The following is an 18,055-nucleotide window of genomic DNA, read 5'->3' on the forward strand; positions in this document are numbered from 1 at the left end:
TCCCATGCGGGTGCAGGGCCCAAGCACTTGGGCCATCCTCCACTGCACTCCCGGGCCACAGCAGAGAGCTGGCCTGGAAGAGGGGCAACCGGGATAGAATCCGGCGCCCCGACCGGGACTAGAACCTGGTGTGCCGGCGTCGCAAGGCGGAGGATTAGCCTGTTAAGCCACGGCGCCGGCCGGAAAACAGAATTCTTAAACGTTTATCTTGGAACAAAAAATTCTGGAACCCATGCAGTTTTGTCCATACTATGCATTTTCCACAACTGTTTTTGAAGATCTTGTATATACATGAGCTTCAAAAATCTTTGCACCAAAATAAAGGGTCTTTTAATCCCATTTGCCTCAAGCTTCCTGACATGCCCTCATGTCATTGCTGCACTTACAACGGGGCCAACGCTCAGGCTGCTAGGAAGGTTATTTACACTTGAAAACAAACAGCTGATGGTGAGGGGCACCTTTCTCCACCCTCCGTAAGGGTCTGAATGTGTTCCTGGGCCAGAATGATTTTTTTAAAAATTTATTTGAAAATTAGCATTACAGAGACAGAGAGAAGGAGAGTCAGAGACAGAAAGAGATACAGAGAGATCTTCCATCTGCTGGTTCATGCCCCAGATGGCCACAATGGCTCGGCTGGGTCAGGTTGAAGCCAGGAGTCTGAAGCTCCATCAGGGTTTCCCACGTGGGTGCTGATGAGGCTGACTATGGGTGCTTTCGTGTGCCTGCTCTTGCTCTCATCCTCCCTCGCCCTTCTGCCTCCTGCCATGGATGATACAACAAGAACACCCTTGCCAGATGCTGCCTCCTCAGTCTTGGACTCCCCAGCCTCCAAAACTGCAGGACATTTCTGTTCTTTGTAAATTACCCAGTGGTAGGTATCTTATGGCCGAAAAAAATGAACTAAGACGCACCCTAAAAATGACGATGTGATAGCTCGTGACTAACTGCTGCATATGCACCACTTACAAGATCTGCTTGCTTTGACTGCATTTTCAATCCCACCCCAACCCCCAGGAAGCAGACCCTCTTATTAGGCCCATTTTACAGTGAGGGGATAACATAGTAACAATACTGTTTCTTACTTTTCATTTGAACATTCTCGTTTTTACAGCATCCATTAGTAAAAATTTTCTTGTCACACAGTTACATGTTCATTGCCAAGATTTCAAGCCATTCTACCTAAGTTTTATACTAAATAGGAAGTTTTATGCTTTATTCAGGACTTTTAAAAGATGTTCTAGGTCTGGTGCTGTGGCACAGCAGGTAAAGCCACTGCTTGCGATGCCAGGGTCCCATAAGGGTGCCAGTTGAGTTCTGGCTGCTTCACTTCTGATCCAGCTCCCTGCTAATGTGCCTGGGAAAGCAGCAGAGGATGGCCCAAGTACTTGGGCCCCTGTACCCTTGTGTGAGACCTGGAAGAAACTCCCGGCATCGGCCTGGCCGTTGCAACCATTTGGGGAATGAATCAGCGGATGGAAGATCTCACTCTCTGTAACTCTGCCTTTCATATGAATAAATAAAATCTTTTTAAAAGAGAAAAATTACAAAATTTTAGAAAATCAATAAATAAAACAGAAAAGTCCTTCTGCAGAATAGCTCGCTCTTCAAGGTTGATTTCCTGAGGCTAAATAGCCCAAATAATTCATCCATGTGGTAATCAAGCTACTGAAATGGTGCCAAACCTTGATGAAGCCTCCACTGAACTTTCCTGGGCGCCTGTGCAGGCGGTCTAATTTGCCCCATATTTGGAGATCGGTACTTTGGATCTGACCCATACACTTGTACATTGTTTCTGCCCCAAATTCACTTTTTAAACAGCCATCTTCATGAGGGGAAAAAAAAAAATAAACCAGCCACCATTCTCAATGGAATGCATAAGTTATAAGCAACAGGCGCATGGGAAGGGCTGTTTATCTGTGACGCCTGGCTATCCACTTGGCACCACCCTGGCCACTGACTACTTCTGTATGCACACTTCCACAGACTCTGCGAACTGGAGGCCTCCATTCCTTCCCCAGTTAGTAACACCTCACCACCACTTCTAACGGCCTGGAATGATTTGCCAGAATTCAGATTATTTCAATTTCTGAAATACAGTTATAGTATGTAGGTCATTTGTTTTGTTTTGTTTTTTTCAGTCATCTGTTTCCTTTCCCATAACAAAGCAAAATGGACTAATCACTAGAATATCTGAATACACACGTGCCTATAGTGCCAATCACCGCACACTTCTAAAGCAATCGGCAGGTCACACGCAAGTTGTAGGAGTGCTGCCGAGGAGGGAAGTGATCAGGGTTCCCCAGCACACCCTGCCATCGGCTGCCAACCACCCAGCCGGCTGAGACACCCTGGGCCTGGGCCCACCGTCCCACACAGCCCCAGCAGCGCCTAAGAAAGGCAGCCCCCTACACAACGCCCCGCGTGCCGCGCTTAGCCCGCATCATCGCCGAGCCTGCAGATGTCTTTTACACTTGGCGTTTGATGCTTAGTATTATGAAAGAGTGACTTGGCAAAAGCACCAGTTAAAAACCAAAGCATGAACAAAAGCTAGAATGATTATCTTGGGTACACACCTGAGAAGCTGCTGAAGCTGATCAAGCTGGGCTCGGGGAAAGCTCCACGAATCAAGTACACAAAACGCAAAAACTGGGAAAGACTCACGTCACAGGCAAGGGATCATACAAACAGCAGTCCAATGCTGCCATCTGCTGGCGATGTGCTGAACCACTCAAAGTCGGGAGCTAATTTAGCCGCTTTTCTTGTACGTTGCTGAGCTAACTGTGGCCACCTCCGAGACAAGAAAAAATTCCCACAAGGTAACCAGTGAGGTGAAAAAAGGCTTGCATGTCGGACACACAGGGCATGTTTGCTTAGCGTAGAGTGAAGGAATCAATACAGCGTCATGGCTCCTGCCTGGAACTGATTCAAGCACCAATGGCTCCTTCTCTCATTCCCATACTGCTTTTCTTTCCTTCTTTTTTAAACAGGCAGAGTTAGAGAGACAGAGAGAGAAAGGTCTTCCTTCCGTTGGTTCACCCCAGCTAGGGCTGGCACGCTGCGGCGGATGCGTCGCGCGGATCTGAAGCCAGGAGCCAGGTGCCTATCCTGGTCTCCCATGCGGGCGCAGGGCCCAAGCACCTGGGCCATCCTCCACTGCCTTCCCGGGCCACAGCAGAGAGCTGGACTGGAAGAGGAGCAACTGGGACAGAATCTGGCGCCCCAACTGGGACTAGAACCCGGGGTGCCGGCGCCGCAGGCAGTTTAGCCAAGTGAGCCGCGGCGCCAGCCCATACTGCTTTTCTTATGTAAGTCACCCTTGACAGTCTGCGTGCTTTACTCAGGAGACTCTAAGCTTGAGGCAGGGACCACTTACCCCAGCACTCAACCTCGTGCTTTTAAAAAATAGTAATAGGATGGGGCCAGTGCAGTGGCGTAGTAGGGTAAGCCTCTGCCTCCAGGGACAGCATCTCATATGGGCACCAGTTCATGTCCGGCTGCTCCTCTTCTGATCCAGCTCCCTGCTGATGGCCTGGGAAAGCAGTAGAAGATGGCCCAAGTGCTTGAGCCCCTGCACCCCCGTGGGAGACCCGGAAGAAGCTCCTAGCTCCTGGCTTTGGGTCAGCCCAGCTCCTCCACCATTGTAATCATTTGGGGAGTGAACTTGCGGATGGAAGACCTCTCTCTCTGTCTCTCCCTGTATTAACTCTGCCTCTCAAATAATAAATCTAAAAAAAAAAAAACAAAAAAAACATGTTAACAGAGCCATGCGTTTGTTGCAGCAAGTTAAGCCACAGCTGGAGATGCCCGCATCCCATATGGAACATGAGTTCGAGTCCCAGCTGCACTTATGATTCCAGTTTTCTGCTAACACAGACCCTGGGAAATAGCAAGTGATGGCTCGAGAAGGTGGTTCCCTACCACCTACACAGGAGACCCGGATGGAATTCCAGGCTCCTGGCTTCAGCCTGGTCCAGCCTGGCTGTTGGCAGTCCATCTGGGGAGCAAACCAGTGGCTGGAAGACCTGTGTCTGTCTGTGTTTCTCTCTTTGCCTGTGCCTTTCAAATAAATAAGAGTAACTATATTTTAATAAAATCTTAATAAAAGGATGGCAAGTGACTGAGAGTTGGAATCTGGTCTAACAGGGACAGAGCGCATTGGCAGAGAACCTTTTTTGGTGAGCCAAGCTCTTTTACTTGACTTGTCCATCTCAGGACCTTCTTGGCTATTGCGAACACATCTGACCATGGAGACACTGGGGCTTAGAAGCTTAACAAATAAATACTTATTTATAGTTGCTAAGTGACCTCTCAGGAGTCATTATTAAACGTGACATATCTATAGTCCTGGGATTTTGGTGAGACTGTATTTTGCCCAAAAGAAGGCAGCGCACTGCCTGAAAAGCCATGTGGCAACCAGAGACAGCCATCTTCAAACGGAGCATGGTGTGCACCTGTAGGGCATTCATCCCCAGCGCTGGGTTCGAAGTGCCTGTTTAGAAAGAGACTATTTCCTGGTGAGGGACAAATATTTTCCCCCCTGGCCGGTCTCCAAATGCTATCATTGAGCGCCACCAACTGGAGATGTGAGCAGCCCTGGGATTCTTCGCAATGGGCGCATGAGCCTCTGGCCACCCCAGCTCTCCCTCCTGGGGAAGTTGAGGCCGCAGTTCCACAGAGGTGTCTTCAGCAAGCGGACTCGAGGTAGGCGGTCTGGTTTCAAGCCCTGGCGCCAGCTCTCACCTCACTGGGCCTCAGTTTCTGCCCTGGAGGATAACTGTAACCCCATGTGGTCACTGCGGGGATTAAGCAGGTTACAGCAGATTTACCCGGCACATCCTAAGGCACCAGCTTGGCACTGCAGTTCTGTTCATTCCGAGGCTCGCTGTCTAGCTGGAGGAGGAGGCGGCTGTAAACAGCTGGGGTTACACGCTGCAGCACTCCCGTGTTTTCCACTGCTCCTTCCAGAGAAGAGAGTGTCGTTCTCACCATGTTACCCATGCGCCTGAGAGGCCGCCGTGGCTCTGAGGTCTGCACGACCCGTCCTCACTGGTCAGGCCGGGGAAGCTGCCTGCACCTTGGACTGCTGCTTGCTAAGCGTCTCGTCCAGCAGCGGTGACAGTGAGTCAGAACAACCACGCTGGCACCTGGCCAGGCGCTCATACAGCAGCCCACTGTCGTGCCAGGAACAGACAGAGGGCAAGTTCCGCGGCTTCCATTTCTCTACGTCACTGCTATCACGGCACACATGCTGGCAGGGCACAAAGTGTACAAAGCAGTAGCACGACCCACACGGCATCACCAGGGCTATCAAGTAAAGGTCAGGAGTCTCCACCTAAGTGTCTAAAAATACAAGCAATAGATCAGAGCCACAGCCCAAACGGCTTGTCTTTGCCAGGGAGCAGTCACAGACTAGACAGAGATGCACAAGGATTTCCCAGACAAGGCACAGCAATGCCTTCAGGCATGACAGTGGCTTAGAAAATGTCTCCGAGGGGGGGGGGCTGGTGCTGTGGCATAGGGAGTAAAGCCGCAGCCTGCAACACCGGCATACCATATGGGTGCCAGTTCGAGTCCTGGCTGCTCTACTACCCATTCAGCTCTCCACTATGGCCTGGGAAAGCAGTGTTTTGAAAGATGGTTCAAGTGTTTGGGTTTCTACACCTGCACGGGAGACCCAAAAGAAGCTCCTGGCTCCTGGCTTCAGCCTGGCCCAGTCCTGGCCATTGCAACCATCTGGGTAGTGAACCAGCAGATGGAAGACCTCTCTCTCTCTCTCTGTTTCTCCCTCTGTAACTCTTTCAAATAAACAAATATTTTTTTAAAGGAACGTTCTCATTTCAAAAAGAAAAAAGAAACAGCAGGCGTCCCATCCCTAATATTTCTGGTATGCTCAAAAGCCCTTGTCACATTATGAATGGGAAGAGGAAAGCGAGAAGGACTGTTCCGCTGACCCTGTAGAGTTCTCTGCGGATCACAGTCCACCCACCACGGCCCAGAAGCTGAGTCTGGCCACCACCTGTCTTCGTGCTGCTTATGAGCCAGGAAAGACATTCCCACTTTGTGACGGTTGGGGAAAAAAATGAAAACAAATCGAAACTTAAGAACAGTGCTATTTGTGACATGTGAAAAGGATAAGAGATTCCAATTTCTGGATCTATAAATGAAGTTTACATATTGTGTTGTCTACGACTGCCTTCACCCCACAATGCAGAGCTAGGGGGTGCCCCCCACCGCCATGTTGCTCAGAAAGCCTGCAATGCTCACGAGCTGGCTCTTCCCAGAGTTTGCCAAGCCCTGCTCTGGATTCTGTGACAATGAAAACTGTACGTTCAGTTTGTAAAAGCATCCTGAGATTGATGGAAGATTTTCAGTCACTCCAAATGGGGGAAAATAATTTCTGTGCACAAATTTCTAGTACCTTACATGAATAATTAAGGCCCATGTAAGAAGAGACATGTTTTTAAAAAGCAAATGGTATTGAGTTTCTTTCTTTTTTTTTTTTTTTTAAGATTTATTTATTTATTTGAAAGTTACACAGAGTGAGGAGAGGAGAGGCAGAGAGAGAGAGAGAGGTCTTCCATCCGCTGGTTCACTCCCCAACTGGCTGCAACAACTGAAGTTGCACTGATCCGAAGCCAGGAGCCAAGTGCCTCCCCTGAGTCTCCCACACAGGTGCAGGGGTCCAAGGACTTGGGCCATCTTCTACTGCTTTCCCAGGCCATAGCAGAGAGCTAGATCGGAAATGGAGCAGCCGGGTCTTGAACCGGTGCCCATATGGGATGCTGGTGCTTCAGGCCAAGGCGTTAACCCGCTGCGCCACAGTGCCGGCCCCGGTGTTGAGTTTCTAAGCCAGCACCTCACTGAGCACTGGCAGATGATGGCCCAGCTAAATGATTGCACCCACACAGAAGACCTGGATGGAGTTCCTGGTTCCAGGCTTTGACCTGGCCCACGCTCAGCTGTTGTGGGCACTTGGGGAGCACATCAGCAAATGGAAGATGTTTTTCTCTTCCTGTTACTCTGCCTTTCAAATAAATAAATCTTAACAAAAAAAAAAAAAAAAAAAAAAAAGAAAAGAAAAGAAACAGGTTTGAATTAACAGAGAAACCACAGAGGTAGAAAATGTAATTCAAGCCACCATGGGTAAATATGTTTTCTCAAGGGCACCTTGAAAAGACGCCAAATTGAGAGAGCAAAGAGAAAGGGTGGGAGAGGCTGAAATGGGAAAAGCAGCATGGAGTTACAGGCTGTCCTGTGACTCACTCAGACAAGAGCTGGGAGGCGTGGCCCTTGCCTGCTGGGCAAAAACAATGCTCCTTATTTAGTGGCCGAGCTCCGGAGGGTGAATGGGGCTGGGTGGGCAGCTAGCTCACTCGGAGCCACAAGCGGGTGTAGGGCTCACAGACTGAAGAGCACAGCTGGCACCACCCTTGGTCTGGCAAAGCCGGAGCTGTCCAGCCCGCTCCTCTTGCACACGGTGTGGGGCAACCCCGCCACCCTCCGCGCTAGGGCGGCACACAGCTGCTCTCCTCTGGCGGGGACACACCTGAAGGCGGCGGGTAGGAGAGAACCTAGACACAAAATGTAGCCTCTTTATAAAAGGGAGCAATTCAAGAAAAAACTAGGAAATGTCCAGAAAACATCAGATGATTGCAAATTTTTTTTTTGTCCAGAAAACTCATGCAATAGATGATGCCATTAAAAACGAAGGGACATGGAGTACAGATGCATAAAGCCAACAGCCTGTTGAACAGGAGTCCAAGAACATGAGGACGCCAAAAATAATCCAAGGAGTGGCACAAACTTCTCCCACGCTAAAGAATGGTCTTCAAACGCACAGGTGCGCCACGGGTGGCCGAGAGGCTCATCCTTCCAGAACCTTTAACATCAAGGGTAAGAAAATCTTCTGGGGCCAGCACTGTGGCGTGGCCTGGCGGGTAAAGCAGCCACCTGCTGTGCCTGCATCCCATATGGACACAAGTTCGAGTCCCAGCTGCTCCACTTCCGATCCAGCTCCCTGCTAATGGTCTGGGAAAGCAATAGAAGATGGCTTGAGTGTTTGGGCCCCTGCACCCAAATGGGAGACCCAGATGAAGCACCTGACTCCTGGCTCTGGCCTGGCCATTGCTGTTACTGGAGAGTGAACCAGTGGATGGAAGAACTCTTTCTCTCCCCCTCTCCCTCTGCAATCGATTTTCAAATAAATCTTACAAAAAAAATCTAAGCCTCTAGTGACAATCACTATTTACAATGATAGATCTTTTCACTTTGAAAAGATTTTATTTCCTGAAAAGCAGAGTGACAGAGAGGGCAGGACAGAGAGGTGGTCCCTCTACTGGTTCACTCCTCAAAATGGCTACAACAGCCAGAGCTGGGCCAGACTAAAGCCAGGAGCCAGGAGCTCCATCTGTGTCTCCCACAAGAGTGGCAGCAACCCAAGTACTTGAGTCATCACCTGCTGTCCCCCAGGCTCATCAGCAGGAAGCCGGGTAAGTGCATAGCAGCCGGAACTCCAGCGGGCACTCTGATCTGGGATGTGGGCGTTCCCAGCAGCAGTTTAGGCACAATACTCACCCAGCAAATGATCTTTATCGTGGGCATGTGTCACCTCTGTGATTATTTAAAATCTAACTAGAAACAGCAAGTCACAAAAGTTGTTTGTGAGCCGGCGCCGTGGCTCAACAGGCTAATTCTCCGCCTAGTGGCGCCGGCACACCGGGTTCTAGTCCCAGTCAGGGCGCCGGATTCTGTCCCGGTTGCCCCTCTTCCAGGCCAGCTCTCTGCTATGGCTGGGGATTGCAGTGGAGGATGGCCCAAGTCCTTGGGCCCTGCACCCCATGGGAGACTAGGAGAAGCACGTGGCTCCTGCCTTCGGATCAGTGCGGTGCGCCGGCCGCAGCGGCCATTGGAGGGTGAACCAACGGCAAAAAGGAAGACCTTTCTGTCTCTCTCTCTCTCACTGTCCACTCTGCCTGTCCAAAAAAAAAAGTTGTTTGCAGCACATGAGATTCAGAATTATCTCCCAACAAGACTCTGGAAGAGCAGTTTCAGAAATAACATCCCAAGAGATGGATCTGACCTACAAGGTTCGCTAGGAAGAACCTCTTTCCTTCAGCAGATGTCTGCTCAACGACAGCTAACATTCGGGATAGCTAAGACACAAAAAAAGGAAACAGAAAATACTGTATCCAGGGTATGAGCAACACCTGTCCTGCACTGGACAGGGGCTGAGAGGCGTCGCAAACAGCCCCACACGTACTGGAAGCTCAAGCTGTCGGAGGGATGGAAGGGAAGGGAGAGGAAGGCGGCCGCAGAGGCGGCCCCAGGAACCCGCAGCGATCCTGCAGCAACCATCCCTCTGTGATTCTGGCTGCCTGCTCTTTTCTGAAGATGGAATAAAAGTGGCTTCCTGCACGCTCCACCTTCCATCGGCAGTCTCTCACCCTCGGAGGTGCAAGAACAGACACATCAGGATGACACGCAAGGCAGGCTTCCGGCCCCGTGTTGTCGGTAAGCGGCTGTCACGCACGCTCTATGTCACACAGATACCAACATTCAGAAGCCCGGGGTGGGGGTGGGGGGGTGTGCACAGCCATTTGGGAAAAAAAAAAAATGTGTAGGGGCACTCAAATCCAAAGGCCTCATCTTCCTTAGCTTCTCTCCCCTGGCCCTCCTGCCCACACCCCTTCGCCTCCAGAAGCCATGGTGACTGCACACGCCAAGTGTTGTGTTCACACAGCTAAGGCTTTTCCCTGTGGTCTTCTACAGCAGGAACATTGATCTCCCCGGATCCACCAAGAGCAATAAATTCAAAATATCTCACCTGCTTTCCAGGAAAGTCCACGTGGGTTTCCTGTGAGCCCAGACACCTGTGCCTAACCCGCCTACAAATTCCTAACTGTGTAATGAAGTAACCACCAGATAAGTGGCCATCAAGGCCGCGTAACTTCTGATTTGTTATGGATGACTCCCAGTAGCAGAGATGCTGGGAGTCTCACTCTTATTCCTCCTCCCAAGAAACCAGAAGACAGCCACCCCACTTCTTTCAGGAGACATCAGAAATAGCTGTTATTAACACAGCCACCTGCACAACTGCATAGATACGCTTCTACTGCAGTGTAAATCTCAAGGAATTTGCATACATACCCCAATTCCTCCCTTTCTTCTTTCAAAAGCCAGGAGCTAGGAGCCTCCTCCAGGTCTCCCAAGTGCGCCAGGGGCCCAAGCACTTGGGGCATGCTCAGGTACACTAGCAGGGAGCTGGATTGGAAGTGCTGCAGTTGGGACTTGAACTTGCACCCATATGGGATTGCTGGCACCATAGGCAGAGGCTTAACCTACTATGCCACAGTGCAGGTCCCAACCCCTTTCTTAAAACCTGCTTTGGTGCTCCGGCCGTTGCAGCCATCTCGGGAGTGAATCAGAAGATGAAGACCTCTCTCTCTGCCTCTGCCTCTCTGTAACTCTGCCTTTCAAAGAAATTAAAAAAAAAACCAAAAACCTGCTTTGGAGGGCAGGCACTCTGGTGGCCAGGTCACCACAAGGGATGCCCGCATTCCACACTGGAGTGCCTCGGTTCGAGTACCAGCTTCGCTTCCAATCCAGCTTCCTGCTAACATGCCACACTGGAAGGCAGCAGGTGATGGCTTGAATATTTGGCCCCTGCTGCCCATGTGGGACACCTGGATGAAGTTCTAGGCTCCTGATTTTGGTCTGGCCCAGTGAGCTTTTACAGGCATTGGGGAGTGAAGTAGTAGATGGAAGATTTCTCTTTGTTACTCTACCTCCCAAATAAATAAAAAAGGCTTGAAAAAAGGAAAACACCCTGCTCTTGTTGGGGTGAACGGTCCTATTCAGGGGTCTCTTGAACTGTCTGAGGTCTCAAGTTCAAAGATCTTAACCCTTTTCCTGAATCCTCTCCAGGGTCTCTTCCACTTTCCAGCAGTAAGTACCACTGGAAAGGAAGGGCAGAGCTCATAAAATGTTCTTCAAAGTTTCTGGAAACAATCACCCAGGCCTCCAGTTAAACATACAACTTACCAGGCATCTCCTCAGGAAACTGACTCAAGTACACAGATGAAGAACCAGACATCTGGGTTTTGACAAGCATCCCAGATAATTCTGGAAAGTTCTTTCCCACAGATGTTCGTCACTGCTCCCACACCTGCCACCTTCTTCCAGGCATGGGGCAATCTTCTCTCCCAACCATCCACTCACCCTGCTCCCTTCCACCCAGACAAATCCAACCACACAGATTTCTCCTCTCAATTCCTGCTGCAATTAGTCATGAGGCACAACGGAATAATTGCCTTGTTAAATGTACTGTTAATAAAGCTAGCGGGTAAGTCGCTATCAATTTGGTAAATTGCTATCAATTTATTCCTTTTTTTTTTTTTCCTAGAGCCAGCCAGCAAGGCTAAACAATTTGCAGAAGATCACGGGGAAAGCGTGTTGAATCTGATTCTGCAGCCACGATTAGGAACTCAAAAGCTCCCAAGAGCTCACTGTATCTGAACTCCTCCCGCCGAGCACTTCAGGAAAATACCTTCGTTCTCCCACAAGGAAAGCCATTTATGCTGTAGACACTTTTTGATAATTACAGGCTTTTCCATTTCTTTTCTCTCATGAGCAGCTTGCTTATAGAGTTAAGGGACCTACTAAATAAAGCAGCCTCTTCAAATAAGCTGGTATTTGCCTTTGAAAATGTACCCAGAAACAAGCAACATGTTCTGGGGGTGGAGAACAGAGAGTTAGCGGGCTCTTCAGTGTCTGAGGGCGGAGGGCAGAGGAGGGCAGCGTTCCTAAGCCCGCGGGGACTCGCCAAGTGCACTTCCTCCAGTGCGGTGACCGTGGCAGCTGCCGTCCCTGCTGGAGAAGAGCAAGCAAGCCACTGTGGATCGCCACCATGCACCCTGCAGATTCTCTCTAACGGAGAATGTGATAAACCCAAGGGCTGTGCCCATCTCTCCAGTACTGCCCAACAACAGTCAGGGGGCTTCCGTTAGGAAGAACTGAGAATCAAATGGGCCAAGGGTGGGGAGCCACTCCCCGCCCTCCCCAAACTCTCTGGAGGGTAGCTTTTACCCTCTGCAAGGCCAGATGTCCAAACACTGGCTATGTTGTTTCATGACTATTTTGCTCAGTAATGTGGAATCTGGGGCCTTCTACTAATGAGTCTGATTTGATGGGTTTATAATGGGTTCCAAGAATCTGTGTTTTTAAAAAGCACCTAAAGCTGGTTCTGAGGCTCTCTGGGAAACACTATCCATTTTGCAAATTATCTCTATCCTCGCCCTTCCGCATCCATGCCTCATGCCTTTCCCCATTTTCTCTAGATTTCCCCCAACAAAATGGTTACTGTTCCTCTCTTTGATCCTAGCCAGGCTTCAGGGCACACGCAAACGCCAGTCACCTCTTGAAGCCTGCAGGGTCACCACTGCTGCAGGGAACTGCGTCCCTCCTGCGCCCCTGTGCCATTTGCAAACCAAGTGAAAGGCGCTCAGTTCATTACACAGCCCTTTCTTCGGGGAAATCTCACCCCTCACCGGGCAGCACATTTCCTGGAGGACAGTGTAGGGCTCACAGTCCTTGACCTCCTATGATAAGCACCTCGTATGTGAGAGATGCTCCGTAAGGCCCTTCTTGAATGAGCAAGCAATGAGTGAACGCACAGGTTTCTTCCTAATAGCTTCAGCATGCAAAAGAAAAACTGCCTAGACTTCGTAGTGATTGTCTATAGTAGTTTAAGTACCATAAAATTCTTTGAACTAGCTTGAGGACTTTTTAAAGTTCACTGGGGGGGATCCCCTATGCTGTGGTACAGTAGGCTAAGTCTCAGCCTGCGGCATCCCATATGGGCACCGGCTTATGTCCCAACCGCTCCTCTTCCAGTCTAGCTCTCTGCTTATGGCCTGCCTGGGAAAGCAGTGGAAGATGTCCTAAGTGCTTGGGCCCCTGCACCTGTGTGGGAGACCCAGCAGAAGCTCCTGGCTTTTGATTGTCTCAGTTCCGGCCGATGCGGCCATCTAGGAAGTGAACCAGTGGATGGAAGACCTTTTTCTGTCTTTCTCTTTGTCACTCTGCCCCTTACATAAATAAAGAAAAATTGGCAGTGGGCACTGTGGAGCAGGGGGCTAGGCTGCCCCTTGGGAAGCATGTATCCTGAATCAGAGTGCCTGGTTTCAGTCCTGGCTACTCCACTTCTGATCCAGCTTCCTGCTGGTGTGCACCCTGGGAGGCAACGACGGCTCAAGGACTTGGGCTCCCATCACCCACGTGGGGGACCGGGATGAAGTTTCCGCCTCCTGGTTTCAGCCTGGCCCAGTCCTGGCTATCACAGTCAATTGAGGCCTGAACCTCTCTCTCTGCCTTTCAAGTAGATAAAAAGAAATTTTAAAAAGTAGTAATAATTAGAACACTTTCCTGCGTCAAAGGCCTAACATTCCAGTTGCTCTCTGGGAAGACTGTTGAGTCCTAAATTAATAATGCTGCCTGTATGTCTACCACGCTACCTGTATTCCCAAGAAGTACTTCTCTCTGATCTTAACTCGGAGGGAATTTAAGGTGGGAGCTGTTGCAGGACACATAAGCTGGTTTTCTTCTACTCTTCCCACCTCAAAAATTTAACTATGTTCCTCTTGAAAGTGTTCAGCGAGAAAAAAATTAGGTAGTACCCATTCTAACAAGTATTTCACAACATGCCAAATTCCTATAGAACTGGGGGGAGGGTTTGATGTAACTACCTATGTGAATTTCACTCCTTCTGAAAAACCTGCATAGAGTTTTGAGTCTCAAGTAACCAGTTTAACACTCTCATTTTTCTCAAGGTATAGCCCAGCAATATCCACCAATAACATGATTAAAGTCTTGGCTTCAATCACATTTCAGATGATCACTTTTGTTAATTAAAGAAAGCCACAGTGAACCTGTTCTTTTTAATGTTCACTTTCTACCTAATTCAAAATTTTCCTAGAAAATATGCAGTGATTGACAATCTAGATTGGTAATATGAATGTCTTCAACAGCAATAACCTGAATACACCTTTTAAAAATGCACCTTTTAAAAAAAAGTGTTCTGAAGTAATTGCCAGTTTGGAAAGAGAAACTGTATTTTTCAATTTTAAAGGTATAATGAATTGTGAATGTAATCTGTGACCACCGTTACTCCTGTCTCCAGGGGCAGAGGTAGCAGAAAAAGGGAGACCCGGAGAATAGATTGAAGATGGTAAAATTGGCTCTTGGTGAATGCAAGGCCTCACTTAAGGGAGTTTAACCCCTGGAATATACAAAGCTCCAAAAGAACCCCAAATCAATGTAAAGCCAATCCATGTGTTATCAATATGACTTGAGAAATTTTCAGAACATCTAGGCCATGTAGCCACATGATCAAAGAAGTGTCCTGTATGGTTATTTTTTGCATGAAAATTTCCACAAACAGCACGATTTTTAAAAAATGGAACCAACAGAAATAATTATACGGTCTCGGCATCGGGGAAATTTAAGGTAGGTTACGAGTGAGAGACACTGAAGCATAGGATGTATGCTAGGAACCAGTGCTCTTTCTTAACAATTCGTGATGCGAGCCCTGGCAAGCCAGAGCAAGGGGAAGGAGGAAACGAGAGCAGAAACAGCTGCTACGGATGGACCAGCTGCCAAGCCCGAGGCCCACCACCCGACGAGCCTGCAGCTCCCCATTCATTCCCGGCGGCTGCTCCGCGCCCGCAGCCGCCGCGCACTCACCTGCTCGGGAACACGACCTCGCAGCGCCCGAGGCCGCCGAGGCCGCCGCCAGGAGCCGGGGGACAGCCGCCGGCGGGGGCGAGGGGCGACGCAGCCCGGGGACGGGCAGGCGGCGCAGGCCGGGGGCTTCCCTCTGCAGCAGGGCGGAGCAGAGCCGCCGCGGGCTCTGCAACATGCCGGGCAGCACCGCCACAACCGCCGCGGCCCCTCGCGCGCCGAGGAGCGGGGTCTGGCCGGGGCCGAGGCCGGCGAGTCGATCACACTGTCGGGGCCGTCCGCGCGGCTGCTCCCGGATGCTTCCCACCCAGCCCCCAGGCCCAGGAGAAAGTCCTGAGCGGCAGAACCGAGAGGCTGAGGCTGCAGCGGCGGCGGCGGCGGCACAGTCTGCCGCGGGCCGGCGAGAGCTGGAAGGCAACCGGCGAGCGCAGGGCGCTGACAAAGCGGGCGCTACCAACTGGAGCGGCGCGTGGGGGGGGGACCGCAGGACCCGACCCTCGGCTCGAACGAGCTGCGTTCCGTCACCCGGGCCGCTACTGCTCTACAACGACTGGAGACTTGGACTGTCTTGTAGGATGGCAGCTTTAGGAGGTCGAAAGTGACTGGTATCCGTTGGAGCGCTGTTAAATAAATAAGCGCCCCCTCTCGCTGGCTGGAATGGAAGCGCCCAGAGGCTGGGAATCCCGAGACCGTTCCGGGGCTGTGGCCCAGGGGACACGTGTGGGTTGGACCCGCGGGCGGCTTCCGTCTGTGCGCGCCCACGGGAATACAGCCGGGGGCGTCCGCCTCCTACCCCTTCGCGGAGTCTGTGGCGTTAAAGGAAATTAATCAGGCGACGGTGATTCAAGCAACAGGGGTGTCAGACTCGGGCAAGGGGGACAACAGGTGACGGAGAAATCAGACCCTAAAGTTCCGCATCATAGGTCGAGATCTGGGCCACAGGATTGGCGTCAGAGGTTAATGACAGGCTCAAGACCTCTGAAAGGTTTGTACGATTGGACCATGACGTAGGGGTCCGGAATTTGGAAGGGGCTTAGTCATGATCTACACACCACGAGAGCAAATAAGCAGGAAAGCCCCTTGTGTGTTTGGGGGAATAACTCCTCTCAGGCAAGATGAGGAGTTATTACTAAGGAGTAGAAGGCCGGATGCCTGGAGAGCTTGGCTTGTGATGGTGTGGATTTATACGAGAATTAATTTGGTAGATAGTTGCCATCCACTGATGTTTGGTGAGCCTAGCACTGATGCGTCGAAGCTGTATTTTACTTGGACGTCGCGTGTCTCTGGTCCATGAGCAGGTGAGAGAAAGACCAGTTGAGATAAGGTGTGTTTGACTACACCAAGCTGACAGTACTGGAGAAGAATGGATGGGAGAGCTATCTCAGGTGGATGGGTCAGGAAATGATGACTAACCAGCAAATGAAGTGGAATGAGGAGAGGGCAAACACAAGACTGTGTTCCTATCTGAGTGACCTGTGCCTTAGAAATGTGTTCTAGGGTGGGCCTTCTGGGGATGGTTGAGAGGGACTCCCACATGTGAGTCCCTGCCAACTTCTGGCTAATGCCCACCCTGTGAGGCAGTTCAAGCACTTGGGTCCCTGCCACCCATGTGGGACACCCAGAATGAATTCAAGACTCCTATCTTGGGCCTGGCCCAGCCCTGGCTATTGCAAGCATTTGGAGAATGAACCAGCAGATGGGAGATGTCTTGTCTGTCTCTCCAGCGATGAATAACCATCAATAAATTTTAAAATGTAGAAAATACATCTGTTGGTATGCTCATGATTTTGCTGAATCTCCTGTTTCATGGAACTGGAAGCCTTTCATCACCAAGGGGATTCAACACATTGTTTCAGACCAAGATTATGTTTCTAATGCTCACAGGGTGTGGATGAGTCATCTGGCACAAGTTGGTCACAACTCCTAGAGACAAACTCCTGGGCAAGTCATTAAATCCTCTGAGTCTCAGGTTCCTTATCTATAAAATAGATAGAATCATACCTTAGTCATTGAGGAAAATAAAAGATAATAAAACTGACTCATAAAAATATTTTGCAAATATAACAAAATGTTGATTGAGAATCCAAGTGGAAGGGAACAGCCTAGCAGTTACGATGTCCATGTGTCATATCAGAGTGTCTGCATTCCATGCTTGTCTCTAGCTTTTGACTTCGGCTCCCTGCTAATGCAGACCCCAGAAGGCAGTGGTGACAGCTCAAATAATTGGGTTCCCACTACCCATGTGGGAGACCTGAATTGCATTTCCAGCTTCCAACTTTGACCCCTGCCCAGTTTCAGACATTGTGGGCATTTGGAGAATGAACCAGCCTGTCAAGTAAATTTAAAAATAATAACATTTTTTAAAAAAAGAATCCAGGGGCTGGTGCTGTGGCACAGCGGGTAGACACTGCCTGCAGTACCAGCATCCCGTTTGTGTCCCAGCTGCTCCACTTCCAATCCAGCTCTCTGCTGTGGCCTGGGAAGTAGAAGCAGTGGAAGATGGCCCAAGTCCTTGGGACCCTGCACAGGAGTGGGAGACCCGGAAGAAACTCCTGGCTCCTGGCTTTGGATCAGCACAGCTCAGGCCATTGAGGCCAATTGGGAAGTGAATCAGCGGATGGAAGACCTCTCTCTCTGCCTCTCCTCTCTCTCTGTGTAACTCTGACTTACAAATAAATAAATCAATCTTAAAAAAAAAGAATCCAAATGATGGATATATGAGTGTTCACTTACAAATCTTTTTTTTTTTTTTACAAATCTATTTTATTTTCCATACTCAAATATTTGTGGATATTCACAATAAAATATTGGAGAGGGGGCAGCAATATGGGGTAGCTGGTAAAACTGCCACCTGAGATGCCAGCATTCCATATGTCCTGGTTCGGGTCCTAGGTGCTCCACCTCCTATCCAGCTCCCTGTGGAAGGCCTGGGGAAAGTAGCAGAGGATGGTCCAAGTGTTTGGGCCCCGGCGCCCACATGGGAGACCTGAATAAAGCTCCTGGCTCTTGGCTTCGGCCTGGCCCAGTGCTGGCTGTTGCAGATATCTGGGGAATAAACCAGCAAATGGAAGAGCTCTCTCTTTTCCTCTCTGTGTAACTCTGACCTTTTTTTTTTTTTTAGATTTACAAAGATTTATGAGTCAAAGACCAGAGCAGCATTGGAGTGGGGCTTCCAAGAGAGAAAAAATAACAGCACAGGGGTTTTTAAAGTACAATTTCAAAGGAAAAAAAAAACACTTGACAAGCAGATTGGGATTCAGTTACCAGACAAAAACCCATTAAGAGACCTGATTTACAATTCCCCATCCTCTCTGGCCTG

At 49.9% G+C, this 18,055-nt stretch overlaps 1 protein-coding gene across 1 annotated transcript in view; it reads right to left on the reverse strand.

The window, feature by feature from the left end:
- Window positions 1-15,138, reverse strand: part of NOCT (nocturnin) — a 30,439-nt gene extending 15,301 nt beyond the window's left edge. The window contains exon 1 of the mRNA XM_062199608.1: window positions 14,740-15,138. Coding sequence (XP_062055592.1) covers window positions 14,740-14,914 — 175 coding nt within the window. The 5' untranslated portion in view covers window positions 14,915-15,138. The remainder of the gene's footprint in view (window positions 1-14,739) is intronic.
- Window positions 15,139-18,055: the final 2,917 nt, after the last annotated feature.

Source organism: Lepus europaeus, chromosome 8 (genome assembly GCF_033115175.1).
Source record: "Lepus europaeus isolate LE1 chromosome 8, mLepTim1.pri, whole genome shotgun sequence".
Classification (NCBI taxonomy): Eukaryota; Metazoa; Chordata; class Mammalia; order Lagomorpha; family Leporidae; genus Lepus; species Lepus europaeus.